The sequence below is a fragment of the Ammospiza nelsoni genome, chromosome 5 (assembly GCF_027579445.1).
Source record: "Ammospiza nelsoni isolate bAmmNel1 chromosome 5, bAmmNel1.pri, whole genome shotgun sequence".
Lineage (NCBI taxonomy): Eukaryota > Metazoa > Chordata > Aves > Passeriformes > Passerellidae > Ammospiza > Ammospiza nelsoni.
Window position 1 is genome coordinate 180,935 of NC_080637.1, and position 17,909 is coordinate 198,843.

At 67.9% G+C, this 17,909-nt stretch overlaps 1 protein-coding gene across 1 annotated transcript in view; it reads right to left on the bottom strand.

The window, feature by feature from the left end:
• Positions 1-15,546, bottom strand: part of FLNC (filamin C) — a 29,475-nt gene extending 13,929 nt beyond the window's left edge. The window contains 23 exon segments of the mRNA XM_059472402.1: positions 147-309; positions 798-971; positions 1,576-2,173; positions 2,677-2,939; positions 3,502-3,619; positions 4,170-4,339; positions 4,531-4,621; positions 4,752-4,912; positions 5,332-5,455; positions 5,845-5,988; positions 6,515-6,628; positions 6,777-6,970; positions 7,673-7,809; positions 8,173-8,299; positions 8,630-8,767; positions 9,166-9,366; positions 9,927-10,089; positions 10,173-10,250; positions 10,382-10,500; positions 11,012-11,162; positions 11,481-11,578; positions 12,431-12,679; positions 14,471-15,546. Of these exon segments, the coding sequence (XP_059328385.1) occupies positions 147-309; positions 798-971; positions 1,576-2,173; positions 2,677-2,939; positions 3,502-3,619; positions 4,170-4,339; positions 4,531-4,621; positions 4,752-4,912; positions 5,332-5,455; positions 5,845-5,988; positions 6,515-6,628; positions 6,777-6,970; positions 7,673-7,809; positions 8,173-8,299; positions 8,630-8,767; positions 9,166-9,366; positions 9,927-10,089; positions 10,173-10,250; positions 10,382-10,500; positions 11,012-11,162; positions 11,481-11,578; positions 12,431-12,679; positions 14,471-14,807 (4,112 nt within the window). The 5' untranslated portion in view covers positions 14,808-15,546.
• Positions 15,547-17,909: the final 2,363 nt, after the last annotated feature.

The window sequence follows — 17,909 nt, forward strand, 5'->3', positions numbered from 1 at the left end:
AGCAGGGAGCCCTGCCCACCCCAAACCCCCCAAGAGGGACAGCATGAGGGGTCCATGGGGTGGAACATGGCTCGGGCAGGGCATTTGTAGGGCAGGGGTTGGGCCTTTGGGAGCAGGGCTGGGTTGAGGCTGGGGTCGGTGCCCACCTGGTCTCCACGGTGAAGTGGTTGGCCGTGCCCACCACGCCGCCCTCCAGGCCGGGGCCATGTGCCCGAACGCGGGTGGGGTCGCAGCCCTCGGCCACCCCCACACGGAACGGGCTCTTGGGGACCGCCACGTCGTCGTATGTCACCTCCACCAGGTGCAGCCCTGCGACAGGGACACATCACACACTGCCATGGAGGGGCACGAGGGGCCTCTGCAGTGGGGATTCTCAGGGGGTCAGGAGCTGCGGGGGTCCCTCAGTGGGGTTTGAAAGGCCTTGGGGGTTTTGGGGATCCCTGGATGAGGTCTTCTGGGGAGGCTGGGAGTCCCCGGTTGGGATTTGGCGGTGTCTCAGGGGTCTTGGGGGTTCCTGGTTGTGGGGATCCAGCAGGAATGGAAGGGGGTCCCCACTTGGACATGGTATGGGAAGGTCCCTCCCTCTCTGAAGGTGTCTCATGAGGAATGGAGGATGCCTGGCCAGGACTTGGGGTCCTGGGGGGAAGCTGGAGTCGGGTGTAGGAGCAGAGACCCTGGGGGAGCTCATGGTCCCTGAGGTTCCCAGGGGTCCCCTGGGGATGTCTGTGCTCTCCAGTAGGGTCTGGGGGTCTCTGGGGGTGTTGGGGGTCCCAGGGGGGGCTGTGGGGGTCCCTCACCCTCCTCGAAGGGTGTGTACTCCACACGGTAGGTGCCATCGCCGAGGTCGGTGACGAAGGTGTCGATGGGGGTCCCTGAGGGGTTCAGCACCCGCGCCCGGACGTGGGGTCCCCCGGTGGGGGCCAGAGCCCGTGCATCCACCGTGAACTCAGTGCCCACCTCCCGCAGCACTCCTGAGGGGCACAGGGGGTCAGGGGGCCCAGAGCTCACCTGAGGGTCCCTTACAGCAGCCTCTGAGAGCCCCCTCAGCACACAGGGGCCTCAGGGGGCAACTGGCACACCCTTTGGGGTCCCACTCCACACCTCCTGCATCCCCAGAACTTCCCCCCAGGAATGAGGGGAAAACCACAGGGACCCTGAGTCGTGGTGGTGGCAAGGGGGACAGGGGGAGGAGAGACGCCTGTGGGGTGCCCAGGAGAGCCCCCATTAGAGCGGATGCCCATGGGGAGGAGATGTTGGTGTCCATGGGAGTGTCCACAGTGACGGGGTTGTCCATGCAAGGGGCAGGTGCCCATGGAGGGATGTCTAGAGGGTGCCCAGAAACCCACGTGAGAAGAGCTGTCCATGGGGTGCCCATGGGGCTGGAATGCCTGTGAGCGGGGATGTCCACAGAGAGGGAACACCCACGGGGATGGGGTGCCCATGGGGATGCTCATAGAGGGGAGATGCCTGTGGTGGTGTCCACAGGGGTACCCAGGAGGAGGAGATGCCCACAGGGACGAGAGGAGACCCCCGCCCAAGGGAAGGAGGCGTCACGGTGCGCGGCCCCTGGCTCACCTCGTGGCTCCACGCCTTTGCCGTAGACCTTGATGCTGCTGGTGTCCACGGCGGGGTCCACGGTGACGCGCACGGGGCAGTTGGGCACCGGGAGGCCGCCGTAGTTGATGGTGATGGTGTAGGCGCCGGCGCAGGCCGGGGTGTAGGTGATGGCATAGGTGCCGTCGCGGTTGTTCTGCACCAGCACCTCGGCCTTGACGCCGGCCTCGGAGCGGATCTCGATGGTGAGCTCGGCCTCGCCGGCCTGGGAGCAGTCCACGGAAAACACGGCAGCCTCGCCGGCGCGGCCGCGCTCCAGCCCCGGCCCCGAGGCCGTCACCTTGGCCGGGTCGAAGGGCGCCGTGACCGCGGCCGTGAAGGGGCTGCCCGGGATGTGGCGCCCGGCGAACAGGATGTTGATGTGGTACTCCCCGGGCGCCGTGGGCAGGTAGGACACGGCGCACGAGCCGTCCCCGTTGTCCTGGCACTCGATCTTGGCCTCGCAGGGCCCCTCCACTGTCAGCCCCAGCCCCCCACTGCCCGCGCCCTGCGTGGCAATGGAGAACGGCGCTGGCACCCCAACACGGCCGCCCTTCAGCCCCGGCCCCGAGGCCACCACCTGTGGGCACAGGGACACACGGGGTCAGGGGGACACAGGGGCAGGGGGAGGGCAAGGGGGACACAGGGACACATAGGGGTCAGGGGAACACAGGGACAGGGGGAGATCAAGGGGGACACAGGGACACATGGGGTCAGGGGGACACAGGGACGGGGAAGGGCAAGGGGCACTCAGGGACAGGAGGAGGTCAAGGGGACAGAGGGACACGTAGGGGTCAGGGGGACACAGGGACAGGTAGGGGTCAGTGGACCCCCGTGTGACTGCCCTGCAGCCCCAGCCCCGAGGCCACCACCTGCTCGCACAGGAACATGTGGGGTCAAGAGGGACATGCAGGGGTTAAGGGGGTATAGGCACATTTGGGGCTTGTGAGCAGCACACGGGGGTCAGGAGGGCAGAGGGACAAACAGGGGCTGGGACACAGAGGGGCTGGGACACACACACCCCTGTGACACACACACACCTGTGACACACACCCCTGTGGCACACGTGTGTGCCAGGCTCACCTTGGAGGGGTCAGGGGGCAGCAGAGCCTCCACAGGGAAGGGGCTGCCTGGCACCGGGTGCCCGTCGTAGGTGACCTCGACGCGGTGGGGCCCCTCCTCGGAGGGCGTGAAGGTGACGGGGTGGGGGCCCCCGGGGGGGGCAGGCCCCACTGTGCAGGGCACGGGGCGCCGCGAGGGGCCCGTCACCTTCACCTCCAGCTGGCCCTGGCCTCCTGCGCCCTGCGCCTCCACCTGGAACTCCTGCACCTGCCCCACCTCTGCCTCTGCGGAAGAGTGGGGGGTCAGAGCGGCACCCACACCCTGGGGTGCCCCCAGACCTACGGAGAACCCCATGCCCAGATGTGTCCCCCAGATCCAGGGCAGGGAGTGCGTGTCTGTCCCAGGGTGTGTCCCCTCCACCCAAGGGTGTCCCCCATATCCAGGGAATTGCTTCCCCACAGGGTGTGTCCCCCCCATGCCCCCACCCATATCTGTCCCCCATATCCTGGTTGCTCCCATGCACAGGCTGTCCCAAACCTCTCCTGCTAGGGTGCCCCCCAACCCACCCTTGGGGCCCTCAAGCTACACCCCATAACCAGGGTGTGTCCCCCACCCAGGTACCCCCATATGCAGTGTCTGTGCCCCATGTGCCCTCACCCCATGCTGACCCCACACTCAGAGTGCCCCCAGGCTGATCCTGCCCCCAGGTGTCCCCCCAAGGTCTCTTCTTCCCCCAGGGTGCCCCCAGTGCTCAGGGGTCCCTTCCAGGGCCCGCCCCCACCTCCCCCAGCACATTCATGGTCCCCTCCCTGGGGTCCCCCCACCATTCCCCAGCGCTGCACTCACTGCTGTTGAGGCCCTGCACCTTGACCTTGCCCAGCTGCAGGGGGGGAGCCACAGTGACGGGGAAGGGGCTCTTGGGGATGGGGTCCCCCCCATAGGTGACCACCACGGACAGGGGGCCCTGCAGGAACAACTCTGCTTCAGGGTGTGCCAGGGGACCCCCACACAGCGCCCAGCCATGGGGCAGAGGGCAGGCACCCAGTGCTGGGGGGTTCCAAGGGGGTGCCAGGGGACACACAGCCATGAGGCTGAGCGGGGCTGAGGGTCACCCACGGCTGCTGGGGAGGGCAAATTCCAGGGATGGGGAATCCATGGACCTGGGGGTGCCATGGGTTGACAGGCACACATGTGGCGCTGCAGCTGCCCCAGGAGGTGCCACAGAGGGGGGTGTCCATGGCAATGGAGGGGTTCATAGGGGTGGGTTTCCCAGGAGCTGGGGGTGCCTGTGGGGAGGGGGGGGCTCATGGGGTGCCCCTACGCACTGGGCTCTATGGGGGGGTGTCTTTGGGGGAGCCCAGGGGATGGGGTGTGGGTGAGGGGGCCCCTTTTGGGTACCCCTGTGGTTGGGCATTGCCCCAGGGAGCCCCTGTGTGTTGGCCATACACTCCCCCAGGGGTGACCCTGTGGTTTGGGGTGCCTCCGTGGGATGTCCCAGCGCCCCCAGCACGCACCTGCTGCAGCGGGGTGTACTTGACCGTGTAGGAATAGTCGTGGTTGTCGATGACCTCGAAGTCAGCAACCGCCGGGCCCGGCCCCGAGCCCACGAACCGCACGTCCAGGGGGGCCTTGCCCGCACCCCGCGTCTGCACGCGGAAATGGGTGGGGGTCCCCACCTCCACCCCTGCAGCGCAGCATTGGGTCAGGTCACTGCGGGACCCACGGGACCCACAGTCCCTGCCCCACAGCACCCAAAGGTGGGTGGGGGTCCCCACCTCCACCCCTGCCCCCCGTCTCAGCCCCATGGGACCCACAGCACTCACAGTCCCTGCCCCACAGCACCCATCGCCCTCACCCCATGTCCCCCACCCTCACCTGTCCGGCTGAGCCCGGGTCCCTCAGCTTTGACCTTGCTGGCATCGTGGGATGGATCCACCTTGATGCGGAAAGGGCTGGAGGGAATCTCCTGGGGACCAAGACCAGGGCACAGTGACACGGGGGCACCACAGAGTGCGGGCATCACAGCCCTGGTGCCTGGGGGCACCCACAGAGTGCGGGACGGACCCAGGGGCCGTGGGGCAGTGCCAGGCCCTGACCTGGTTGGCAAAGAGCACCATGATGGTGTAGAGCCCCGCGCCCGGCGCCGTGTACTTGACTGTGAAGGTGTCGTTGTCGTTCTTGATGATGTCAAAGTCGATGTCGGCCTCCAGCGGCCCCACCACGCCTGGGGCACACTTGATGCCAATGCTGACGTCACCTGTGGGGTGCCCGGGTCAGTGGCCCCCGCTCCCAGGGGGACACCAAGGAGTGGGACCGGGCAGATGGGGCAGGGGGCAGGATCAGGGCTGGAGGTGATGGACAGGGCCAGGACTGACGGACCAGGATCAGAGATAACGGACCAGGGATGCAGGTGCAGGGTCAAGGATGCAGGCCCAGGAATCCTGGACCAGGAGCAGGGACAATGGACCAGGATCACGGATGTAGGACCAGGACCACGGATGTAGGACCAGGACCAGAACTGATGGGCCCAGAATGAAGGACCCTTGATCCAGGAATGATGGAGCAGGACTGGCAGAAATGGTGCTGGGCCAGGGGTGCTGGGCCAGGGGTGCTGGGCCAGGGACACAAGGCTCATGCCCAGAGGAGTTCCCAGGGTGCCCCCCCCGTTGCACCCACCCTGTCCAGCCTCACTGCAGTCCACGGTGAAGTAGGTGGGTTCGTTGGCCTTCAGCCCCGTCTTCTCCACACCCGGCCCGTGCACCTTCACCCTGCTGGGGTGGCTGCCCTCACCCACGCTCACCTGCGGGCCCACAGTGTCTCATGGGGGGGGGCACAGACCCCTCTTCCCCTGACACCCCATGGGACTGGGACCTCCAACCCCACCATGGCACCCTGCCTCCATCCAACCCCTCCAGACTCCCTTCCCCAGCACTCCATGGGACCCCCAGCCCGACCCCAGCACTCTATAGGTCTGGGACCTCCATCCCCACGCCCAGCACCCCATGGGACCCCCATTTCCCTCCACATCACCACCGCATGGGCCTCCAGTCCCACCCAGGCCCCCAGCCCCACGGGACTCCCATGCCCCACAGCTGACACCGTAACACCCTCCATGACTGACACCCCCTCTCGACACCTCAAGGGACCCCCACGGCCATCCCTGCACCCACAGGCCCCCATGACACCCACACGGAAGGGGCTGTTGGGGGTGTTGACGCCCCCCCAGGCGACGATGACTGTGTGCTTCATGGCCTTGGTGGGCACGTAGACACAGTGGAAGGTGCCGTCACCGTTGTCCTTCACCTTGATGTCAATGGGGAAGCCTTCGGCGTCCTGTGAGCAGCATGGGGGAGGTGAGGGAGCCCAATGGCACTCAGTGTGGCACCCAATGGCACCCAATGGTGCCCAACGGCACTCAACGTTGGCCAATGGCACCCAAGGGTGCCCAACGGCACTCAGTGTGGCACCCAAGGGTGCCCAATGGCACTCAGCATTGGCCAAGGGCACCCAAGGGTGCCCAATGGCACTAAGCACTGCCCAATGGCTCCCAAGGGTGCCCAATGGCACTCAGTGTTGGCCAATGGCACCCAATGGTGCCCAACAGCACTCAGCGTTGGCCAATTGCTCCCAAGGGTGCCCAATGCCACTAAGCACTGGCCAATGGCTCCCAAGGGTGCCCAATGGCTCTCAGCATTGGCCAATGACACCCAAGGGTGCCCAAGAGCACCCAATAGTGCTCTAGGTGCCCAACAACACTAAATGGAACCCAGCGTTGTTCAACAGTACCCAAAGGTGTTCAACACCACCCAATGCCACCCAACACCACCCAATGCCACCCAGCAGCCCCTGGAGCTCCCACCTGTGCATAGAGCTTGAGGGGCCCCTTGCCAGCACCACGGGCGTCGATGGTGAACTCGGCCGGGCGATCCACGATGCAGCCAGTGGGCTCCAGCCCCGGCCCGAAGGCCTTCACCTATGGAGAGGGGGTTGGAAGGATGCAGTGGGGTGCTGGCACCCCCAGCACCCACAGGTGAGGCGCAGTGGGGCGCAGTGGGGCACAGCAGGGCACTGTGGAGCACAAGGGCACCCTAGGATCCGTGGGTTGCCGTGGGTCGCAGCACCTTGTCGGGCCAGGAGTCAGGGGGAGCGGGACGGATGTCAGCCATGAAGGGGCTGTCCCGGATGTCCTCGTCGTCGCACACCACGTGCACGGCGTACAGCCCTGGCTCTGTGGGCCAGTAGCGCACGTCGCACGAGCCATCGCCCTTGTCATCGCACTCGATGCGCGCCTGGGACGGGCCCTCGATGGAGAACCCTGGGGACACCGCAGACACTGTCACCTGCGCCTGTGCCACCACCCCTGGAGCTCGTCCTCACCCCCTGCGCCTGTGCCACCACCCCAGAGCTCATCCTCACCCCCTGTGCCCATGCCCCCAGCAGGGTGACACCTAACATGTCTTTATGTCCCCCCGCAGTGGGGACCCCCAGACCATTGTCCCCTCTCTGTGACCATGTCCCCCCAGTGTGGCACCACCCGTGTCCCCCTGACACCTCTGGGGCCACCCCCAACCTGCCCCATGTCACCACCTCTGCACGCCTGTGTCCCCACAGCACTGGGGGCCCCCACTATGGTGCCCATCCTCCAGCCTGTCCCCGTGTCCCCAATGGGTTTTCACACACTCCATGCCCTGGACCCCACCATAGTGACACCCCCACAGTGCCACGCTGCCCATGGTGCCCCCCATTCTGTCCCCAACAGGGTGTCACCCCACCACATAGCCCCCACCCTGTTCCCACCACAGAACCTCCAGCCCTGTCCCCATGTCCCCACCACGGTGCTCCAACCCTGTCCCCATGTCCCCCCCTTCAGGGCTCGCCCAGGGTCCCCACCGCAGTGCCCCCCACCTGTACACTTGCTCACCGAGGGTCCCCACCGCAGTGCCCCCCACCTGTACACCCCCCTGCTCACCGAGGGTCCCCACCGCAGTGCCCCCCACCTGTACACCCCCCTGCTCACCGAGGGTCCCCACTTCAGTGCCGACGGCCTCGACCACGAAGTCTGCAGGGCGCCCCACGACGCCGCCCTCGAGCCCCGGCCCCCAGGCCCGGACCTTCTGCGTGCCCGGCTGGGGGGACACCTGCACCTCAAATGGGCTGGGGGCACAGGGACAGGCAGGTGTGAGGGGGCTGTGACACACCTGTACATCCCCTCACACACCTGCACGTCGGGCTGGGGGCCATGGGAGAGAGGGGATCACACTACACCTGCACCCCCCAGTCCCCCCAGATACGTCCCACCCCTGCGGGGACACCTGCACCGCAAATTGGCGTGGGCAGATGAGGGAGGGCTTGTACCCCCCACCCAGCCTACATTCCCCAGACCCCCACCCCAGGGGCACACCCGCATCTCAGATGGGCTGGGAGGGTGGCGGGGCAGTGAGGGGCGGGTTTGTCCATGCCCCCGCCCCCCATTCCGCACAAGCCCACCCCCTCCCTGCCCCCGAGCCAGGCACTGACCTGCGGGGGATGGCGTAGCCGCCCCAGGTGATGGACACCTGGTACGTGCCGGGCACCCGCGGCACGTACTCGCACTCGTAGACGCCGTCACCGACGTCCCGCACCGTCACCGGCTCCTCCGTGCCCCCTGTGGGACGGGTCAGATGGGCACCCGCCCCAGGGCACCCCAGGCATGCACCTCCCACGGCACCCCAACCATCCCACCTCCATGGCAGCCTCACGGGACCCCTGCCCATGCACCCGCCCCAGGGCACCCCAACCCATGGTCAACCCCAGGATGGCCTCCAACCATCCAGCCTCCATGGACCACCTCACGGGACCCCCACCCACGCACCCCCCTCCCCATGGCCACCCCCACGGTGTACCTGGTCCCCGCAGTGTCACCCGCAGGTCCCCAGTGCCCACACACACAGTGCCCCCAGCATGCCAGCCTCATGCTCCCACACGTGGCACGTACCTGGTCCCCGCAGTGTCACCCGCAGGTCCCCGCTGCCCGCGCCCCGTGTCAGCACCTTGAAGTCAGCCACGTCCTGCACTCGGACCCCCCGTGGCTGCAGCCCCCTGCCCGTGGCCCGGACCACCGAGGGGGTGCAGGCTGCAAACTGCCGTTAGCACCTCCAGGAGCCAGGGGGACCCTGGGGAGCCCCCAGGGACAGGGACGGGGGTGTCCCAGGGTGGGGAGCGGCACATGGGGACAGGGGAGTGCCACGGTGTCCTCAGGGACACAAGGAACCAACCCCTGGGGACAGGGGTGCCAGAGGGACACCCTGGGGAGTGTGAGGGGACCATGGTGCACCCGTGGTCACTTATTGGTGTCATGGACCACCACGGTCACCACTGCGTGCCCTGGGGCCACTACGGTCACCACCGAGTGCCCTGGGGCCACCGTGGTCACAGCTGGGTGAAGTGGAGCCGTTGATAGTTATCATTGTCATAGCTACAGTGGCCACAGATGTTTCTGGAGCCACGTGGGGACCCAGGAGGGAGCCTCACCTTCAGCCACGTTGACAGTGAAGGGGCTCCTGGGGACCTGGGCGCCGGCGTAGGTGACACAGATGGTGTGTGGCCCTTCGAGGACGGGCCGGTAGGTGCAGCGGAACACGTTGTCCCCCTTGTCCTCCAGCATCACCTCCACGGTGTCCCGTCGGCCCTGGGGGTCCGTGATCACCACCCCCACATCGCCCGAGCCAGCCCCTGCCGTCGCCAGGACACGCGCTCAGTGCCATGGCCAGGCCACCGTGGGGATGTGTCCCCAGAGTCACCAGCCGTCCCATGGCCCTGTCACCCTGACATGGCCCCACGGCCACCAGACCACCCATGGCCACGGCACAAGGAGGACACAGTCTTGGTGCCACTTGCCATGCCATGGCCCTGCCACCCACCATTAGACCACCGCATGGCCATGTCACCATGAAGGTGTGGCCCCAGAGCCACCAGGTCATGCTACATCGAGGCCACCTTGAGGACACTTCCCCAGAGCCACCTGGCCATGCTGGAATGAGAAGGAGGTGTCCCCAAGCCACCATGAGATCATGCCACGGCCCTACCACTCCAGGGACACACGCCCAGAGCCACCAGGCACCCCGTGTCACCATGAGGACATGGACAGTGCCAGCGTGCCATGTCACAGCCACAGCACCACAAGGACACGTCCTCAAAGTCTCTGGGTCACACCATGGCCGTGCCACCATGAAGGCACGTCCCCATTCTCCTGGCCATGCCAGGGACACGTCCCCAGAGCCCCAGTGCCCCACCTGCAGTGTAGATGTCGAAATAGGTGGCCTTGTTGGCCACGTTGCCCACGGGCTCCAGGCCGGGGCCCCGCGCCGTGACCTTGCTGGCGTCGCCCAGGGCCATGCCCACGTTCACCCCAAAGGGGCTCCCGTCAATGTTCTGCCCCGCGAACAGCACTGTCACCTGCAGGGTGACACCAAGGGCGTCAGGGGACACCCAGGGGGTCAGGGGACACCCAGAGGGTCAGGGGACACCCAGGGGCTCACCTTGTGCAGCCCCCCAACCTTGGGGACGTAGGTGACGCTGTACGTTCGCTTCTTGTCATTGTTGGGGACCACCTTGGCCTGCGGTGGGAGAGACCCCAAAATGGGGGGAAGGGGGGTGACACAGAGCTGGGGCACTGGGGGGTGTCACGGGGGGCTCTCCCAGAGAAGGAGGCTGGGGGAGCCCCCAGAGGGGGGCCAGGCCCCTGTACCTCCTCAGTGTGTCCCTCGGGGTCCTCAACGTAGACCAGGACCTCGCCCACGCCCGCCTCCAGGGTCTCCACGGTGAACTGGGCAGGGCGCAGCACCACGTTCCCCTGGGGCTCGATGCCTGCGGGTGGGGGGAGTCAGGGGGGGACCCCAGACCCCAAAACCCCCCAGGACTTTGGGCCCCCAGGTTGTCCTTGGTGGCAGCAGGGGGTCCATGGTGGTCTCCTGAGTATGGGCAGGTGAGCCTGGCAGGACTTTGAGGGTCCCTGCTCATAGGGGGACTCTTGGGGAGCCCTGGGTGGGGAGTGGAGACCCTGGGGCTTCCCTCAGGTGTCCCTGGGCACAGTGACACCCCAGGACTGGAGAGGAGTCCCTGGGCTTGGGGGTGTCCATGGTTCACTGTCATGGCCCAGGTACTCTCTTGTGCTGGGCTGCACAGCCCCCCACCCAGTACCCTCCCCGTGTGCCCCCTGTGCCAGTCCCGGTACCCTCCCCATGTGCCCCCTGTGCCCCTGAGCTCCCCCTGCATGGGCTCCGTGCCCCTTCTGTGTGCCATGTCCCACCTGTGCCAGGTCCCCAGCCCCTGGTGCCCCCAGCCCCCCCAGCCCCCCCAGGTGCCCCCAGCCCCGTACCGGGCCCGTAGGCGCGCGCTCGGCCGGGCTCGGGGAGCCGGGGCCGCACGGGGGCCCCCGGCCGCAGCTTGGCCTTGGGGAACTGCGACAGGTACGTCATCACCGAGTGCTCGTCCACGTTGGGGTCCACGATCTCCTCGGGGGCGATCACCTGGGGGAACCCAGCACTGTCAGACCCTCCTGGCACCCCCACCCTGGGGACCCTGCTGGGGAGCCCCCGCCACGCACCCCACTGCCAGGAGAGACCCCGACACCTGCCTGACCCTCTGAGACCCCAACACCAACACCCTCCTGAGACCCTCCCTGCCGTGCTGGGGAACGCCCCCACTCACAGGTGCCACGGGGCACCCCGATGCCCCGGGACCCCTGTGGATCCCCAAGGACACCCCCAGGATACCTGGATGAGTGCCAGTGCCCCCCCACGCCCCTGGGAGACCCCCGCAGTGCCCCCCACGCCCCCATGCCGTACCTGGGGCACTCCCAGCCAGTCGTCTGCCTGCTGCATGGCCTCCCGAGCGTTCTGCACCGGCTTGTTGGGGTCCCACTTCTCCCAGTCTGGGCACAGACCTGCAGGGGGGCAGGAGGGTCAGGGGCGCACCCTGTCCTGACCCCATCCTGCCCCCCGTCCTGCCCCCTGTCCTGATCCCCCCTTCTGCACCTGCTGCCCCCAGTATCTCCATCAGTGCCCCCCAAGCCAGCCTGCACCCCGTACCCTCCATACCCCTGTCAGCAGCCCCCTGTCCCACCCCTTGCCCCCCATCCCCTATTCCCCCCTCACCCGGGGCTCAGTTTCCCCCCATTTCTCCACCCCATTTGTCCCCCCATCCCCGCTGCTGCTCCTCACCCGGGGTGCAGTTGTCCCCCCCATTTGTCCCCCATTTGTCTCCTCATTTGTTCCCCATTTGCCCCCACTCCTCACCGGGGCAGAGTTTTCCCCCATTTGTCCCCCATTTATCCCCCATTTGCTCTATCCCCTCCTCACTCGGGGCGCAGTTGTCCCTCATTTGCCCCCCATTTATCCCCCATTTGCCCCCATTTTCCCCCCATCCCCTCCTCACCCGGGGCGCAGTTGCCCCTCATTTGCCTCCATTTTCCCCCCATTTTCCCCCCATTTATCCCCCATTTTCCCCCCATCCCCTCCTCACCCGGGGCGCAGTTGCCCCTCATTTGCCTCCATTTTCCCCCCATTTTCCCCCCATTTATCCCCCATTTTCCCCCCATCCCCTCCTCACCCGGGGCGCAGTTGCCCCTCATTTGCCTCCATTTTCCCCCCATTTGTCCCCCCATTTTCCCCCCATTTATCCCCCATTTGCCCCCCATCCCCTCCTCACCCGGGGCGCAGTTGCCCCTCATTTGCCTCCATTTTCCCCCCATTTGTCCCCCCATTTTCCCCCCATTTGCCCCCCATCCCCTCCTCACCCGGGGCGCAGTTGTCCACCAGCGCTCCCAGCGCTTTCCCGTCGCGCCAGTCGCGGTTGAAGTTGGTGATGGGCAGCTGCGGCACCTTGTGCTGGATCCAGCCCAGCAGCCGCTGCTTGGGGGTCTGGTGGCGCCCTTCGTCGTCCTCCTCCTCCTCCCACATGGGCATCGAGATGGAGTAGTGCAGGATGAGGGTCCAGATCAGCCCCAGGATCAGCTTCAGGTTCCCGTCCACGATGGCTTTGCTGTCTGCGGGGGAGAAACGGGGCGGCTGAACCCCGAGATCGCTCGGGACTCCCCCGGGCACCCCGACATCCTGTGGGACCCGCGGGGGGACCCCGGAACCGGAGAGTCGCGGGATCAGCCTCAGGGATCACCCCCAAACCCCACAGCACCAGCACGGGCACCCCTGACACCCCGACATCCCGCGGCACAGGGGGCGCACCCCAGACCCGTCCCGGGGCGCCCCGACACCCCACGGGACCCCGCATCCCAAGGCCTGCCTGGGGACGTGCCAGAAGCGAGGGAGGAGCCCAGGACAGCGCCCCCCGAGCCCCCCGAGCCCCCGCATCGCCCTGGGGAGGGGGCGCAGCCCCCAACGAGCGCACGGGAGCGCCGCACCCCGCCCGCCCCGGGGATTCCTGGAGCGCCACCGAGGGGAAACTGAGGCACGGGAGGGCCGGGGGGAGGGGGCCCGAGGCATCCCGGCCCTCCCCCACCGCCCCGCGGGGCGGACCCTCCCCCGCCGCTTCCCCCACGAGAGATCGCGTTCCAGGGAGGAAATGGGGGTGTGGGAGGGGGCGGACAAACCCCCCCCGCCGGGAGCTGGGGAGCAGCACCTGGGGGGGGTGCTCAGAACTCGGGGTCACACCTGGGGGGGTCCCCAAAGCTCGGGGTCACACCTGGGGGGGGGGAAAGCAGAACTCGGGGTCACACCTGGGGGGGCCCAAAGCTCGGGGTCACACCTGGGGGTGCCCAGAACTCGGGGTCACACCTGGGGGTCCCGGGGGCACAAGGACGCGCGTGGGAGGGGCGGTGACGGCGCGGGGGGGCTCCGGCAGCCCCGGTGCGGCCGCGCGGGGGGGCCCGGCCCTGCCCGTGCCGGGGGGGTCACGGCGCAGCTGTCGGCTGGGGGTGGGCGCTGGGGCCCGGCAGGGGTGGGTGCGGGCCGGGCCGGGCCCCCCCGCGCGTGAGATCAGCGCCCCGGCCCCGCGCCAAGCGTGAGCTCAGCCCCCCCGCGCGGCACGGCCCGGCCCGGCTCGGCTCGGCACAGCCCGGCTCGGCACGGGCCAGCCCAGCTCGGCACGGGCCGGACCCCCCTGCTCGGCTCGGCACAGCCCGGCTCGGCACGGACCGGACCCCCCCGCTCCGCACAGCCCGGCTCCGCACAGCCCGGCTCGGCACGGGCCGGCCCGCACACCTCACCGCCCTCCACACGCACCCCTGCACACCCGCCCGGTGCCTCCAGCCTTGCACGCCCACCCCCATTGCCATTGCCATCCCTCCGCCGCTCTTGCACACTCGCCCCGCTCCTGCTCCCGTCACCCTCCCCTTGCACACTGATCCCCATTCTCATCTGCCCTTCGGCCTCACTCTTGCACACACCCTCCGTTCCCATTCATCCATCGCCCTGCTTTTGCACACTCACCCGCGGGCCCATCCTCATTTGTCCATCGTGCCCCTTGCACACTCATCCTCCACTCCCACTCCTCCATTCCCCACCGGTGCGCTCTCACCCTATTCACACCCATCCATCCATCCATCCATGCATCCATCCCTCCCTTTACACACTCATCCATGTCCTCACTTGTCCACCCCTGCCCTCGTACACCCACCCTCCATTTCCCATTCCCCCATCACTCCCACCCTTGCACACCCATTCCTCATCCTCATTTGTCCATTGGCCTTGCACGCTCACCGTGCCCCATCCTCACTGCACCCACAGCCACGCTCTGCCCAGGGCAACACCCCTGCCCGGCCTTGCACACTCACCGTGCCCATTCCCCCTCCACCCTCACACCGTTCCCCTTGCACACCCACCAATGGACACGAGCTTGATGTGCTCCCGCTCCAGGAACTCGAGGGCCACCGAGACGTTCTCCAGCTTCATCTGGCGGAAGTTGGGGCGCGGGTGGTGCTTGCGCCCCATCTTCTTCTGGCTGAGCACCTCGAGCAGCGCGATGAGGCGCAGCCCGTCGCTCAGGTCGCGCTGCAGGTCCACGATGCGCTTCTGCACACACTTGAGGTGCTCGTTGCACCAGCGCGTGAACGTGTTCTGCTGGATCTTCTTCCAGGGCGCGTCCTCCGCGAGGTCCTTCTCGGTGGCCGGCAGCTCCTCGGGGTCCTCGCCCGGCGCCGCCTCGTACGTGGAGTTCATCCTGCAGGGCTGGGGGCTCCTCGGTGGGCACGGGGGTCCCGAGTAGACGGGGGGGAGTCCTGGGTCACTTGTGGCGCTGGGCGGGGGTCGCGGGTCAGTCCCGGTGTCCCGGAGGGATCCTGGCACCGTGGGGCGGGTCCCGAATCGGGGCCGGGGTCCTGTGGGGGTCCTGTGGGTGCCCGGGGTGGGGCTCCTGGGTGCCGGTGGCGAGGCTGGCGCTGGGGCCGCTGTCCCGGGTCGGGGCCGGTGTCCCGGGTCGGGCCGGTGTCCCGGGTCGGGCCCTGGCTGGGTGCTGTGCCCGCTGTGGGTCCCGGGGCTGGGCGATGGCGTCCCGGGTCAGTCCCGGTTCCGGGGCAGGGGTCCGGGTGGGTCTCTGTGTCCTGGATGGGGTCCCGGTTCCCGCAATGGGGCACGGTGTCCTCGGTCAGTGCCGGTGCCCGGGGACGGTCCCGGTGCCCGGGGTCAGTACGGGTGCCTGAGGACGGGCTCCCGTCCCAGTCCCGCTGTCCCGAGAGGGGCTCGCTGCCCGGTACCGGTGTCCTGGCTAGGGGTCCCTATAGCCGGGGTCGGGGCCGGTGTCCTGGCTCTGTCCCGGTGCAAGTTCCCGGTGCCGGGGTCGGTTCCCGGCGGGTTCCCGGAGGGCTGGGGGTTCCGGAGGGGTCCCGGCTCGGTTCCCGAGTAGTTCCCGGAGCGGCGGGGTCCGGTGTGTTCGCGGTGTGTCCCAGGAGCGCTCCTGGGCCAGGGGCGACGGCGGCAAGTGGCGGGGCCGGGGGGCGGCGGCGGCTTTAAGCGCTGCCCCGGCCCGGCCCGCCCCGTCCCGGGGAGGGACCGAGCCGGAGGGACGGAAAGACCGCCCGGCCGCCGGGGTGGGGGGCCCGGCCCTCGCTATTTACGGCCCGGGCCTCACAGCCGGACCCCCGGACACCGCACCCCAAAACCGCCGGGCTCCGGCACCCCCAAACCCCGGACCCCCGGACACCGGCACCCCAAAACCGCCGGGCTCCGGCACCCCCCAAACCCCGGACCCCCGGACACCGGCACCCCAAAACCGCCGGGCTCCGGCACCCCCAAACCCCGGACCCCCGGACACCGGCACCCCAAAACCGCCGGGCTCCGGCACCCCCAAACCCCGGACCCCCGGACACCGGCACCCCAAAACCGCCGGGCTCCGGCACCCCCCAAACCCCGGACCCCCGGACACCGGCACCCCCAAAACCGCCGGGCTCCGGCACCCCCAAACCCCGGACCCCCGGACACCGGCACCCCAAAACCGCCGGGCTCCGGCACCCCCAAACCCCGGACCCCCGGACACCGGCACCCCAAAACCGCCGGGCTCCGGCACTCCCCAAACCTCGGACCCCCGGGCTCGGCACCCCCCAAACCTCGCACTGCGGCACCCCAGAACCCCGGATCCGGCACCTCCCGAAACACGAGATCCCCGCACCCCCGACTGTGGCACTCCCGGACCAAGGCTCCCCTGAGCCCCGGCACCCCCGAACCCCCAAACCCCGGCAGTTCCAAAACCGCACAGACATCAGCTCCCCTAAAGCTCTGACACCCCTAAAACCTCTGTAACCTCAAACACCAGCACGCCCAAACACCGACAAAAACACCCCAAAAGGCCGGCATCCACAGACTCCCAAACACTGCACCCCAACACCCCAAAACTCCCCAAATTCCCTGAAGTCCAGTGTCACAACTCCTAAACTCTGGCACCTCGGAACCCCCTGCCCCAGACTTTGGCACCCCCAAGCTTTGCAGGCTGAATCACTGGCACGCCTAAACTTCAGCACCCCCAAACCTCAGCACCCCAAACCTCGGCCCCCAGGTACCCCAGCCTCCCTACATGAAACACTGGTACCCCAAATCCCGGTATCCAAACACCCCCGAAACTGTGTCACCCCAAAATCTGGGCACCGCCAAACTCCAGGATCTACCCCCAATAACCCCAAATATGTGCAACCTCGACACCCCAAAACCTCAGCACCCTATAGCCCAGGCACCCCAACACTCTGTTATCCTGATACAGCTGTGCTTGATACCCCAACACCGCAGACACCCCAATGCTGCAGCCCCCACAGCACAACGCACCCCAAACCTCCCCAAACTTCCTCGGAACCCCCTCACTCATCCCTTCCCCCTCGGGAACCCCTGAAAAACTCACATGGACACTCTCCCCCAGCCCCAGGGGCACAGCCGAGACCCCACAGACCCTCCCAGGACCCCCTCTGGGGCAGCCCCCGGGACCCCTCCCCAGAGCCACCCCCTCCGTGGAACCCCCCAACCCCCCTGGCCGTGCCTCAGTTTCCCCATGGCAGTGGCCCATGCCTGGGGAGGGGGCTCGCTCATATTTGGGGTGCACCCTGAACCCCGCTGCCCCCAATCTCTCTTGTGTCCCTCCCCATTCCAGGCACCCTCGGGAGGCGGGGGGGACACTTGTGTGACCCACATGTGTGTGCTTTGGGGGACACTTGTGTGACCCACACCTGGCCCTTGGGGGGCCGATTTGGGGCGTATCGTGTTCCCCCTGTTCCGGTGCCTGCCCTGGAAGCTTCCAAGGGAAGGGGGGGGGCCGGGTGCACCCCGAGGTGACAACGGGTGACAAGGGGTGACGTGGGGGGGTGACGTGGGGGGGGTGACGCGGCGGCGCCTGCGCCAACACCTAAAAATAACCTGCCGAGTCAGAGCCACGCAGCGGCACCCGAAATACCCGGGGGGGCGCGGGGGGGGCAGCCCCACACATCATCACCCGAAATACCCGGGGGGGGGGCACACAATGGGGGGGGCACCCCAACACATCATCACCCGAAATCCCCGGGGGGGGGGCACACAATGGGGGGGGCACCCCAACACATCATCACCCGAAATACCCGGGGGGGGGGCACACAATGGGGGGGGCACCCCAACACATCATCACCCGAAATACCCGGGGGGGGGCACACAATGGGGGGGCAGCCCCACACATCATCACCCGAAATACCCGGTGCGTGCTCCCAGTACCAGTGGGTGCTCCCAGTATCGGTGGGTGCTGCCAGTACCAGTGGGCACTGGTGGGTTGGCACTGGGCCCTGGTGGGTGCCGGGGGTCCCGGCAGGGCTGGCA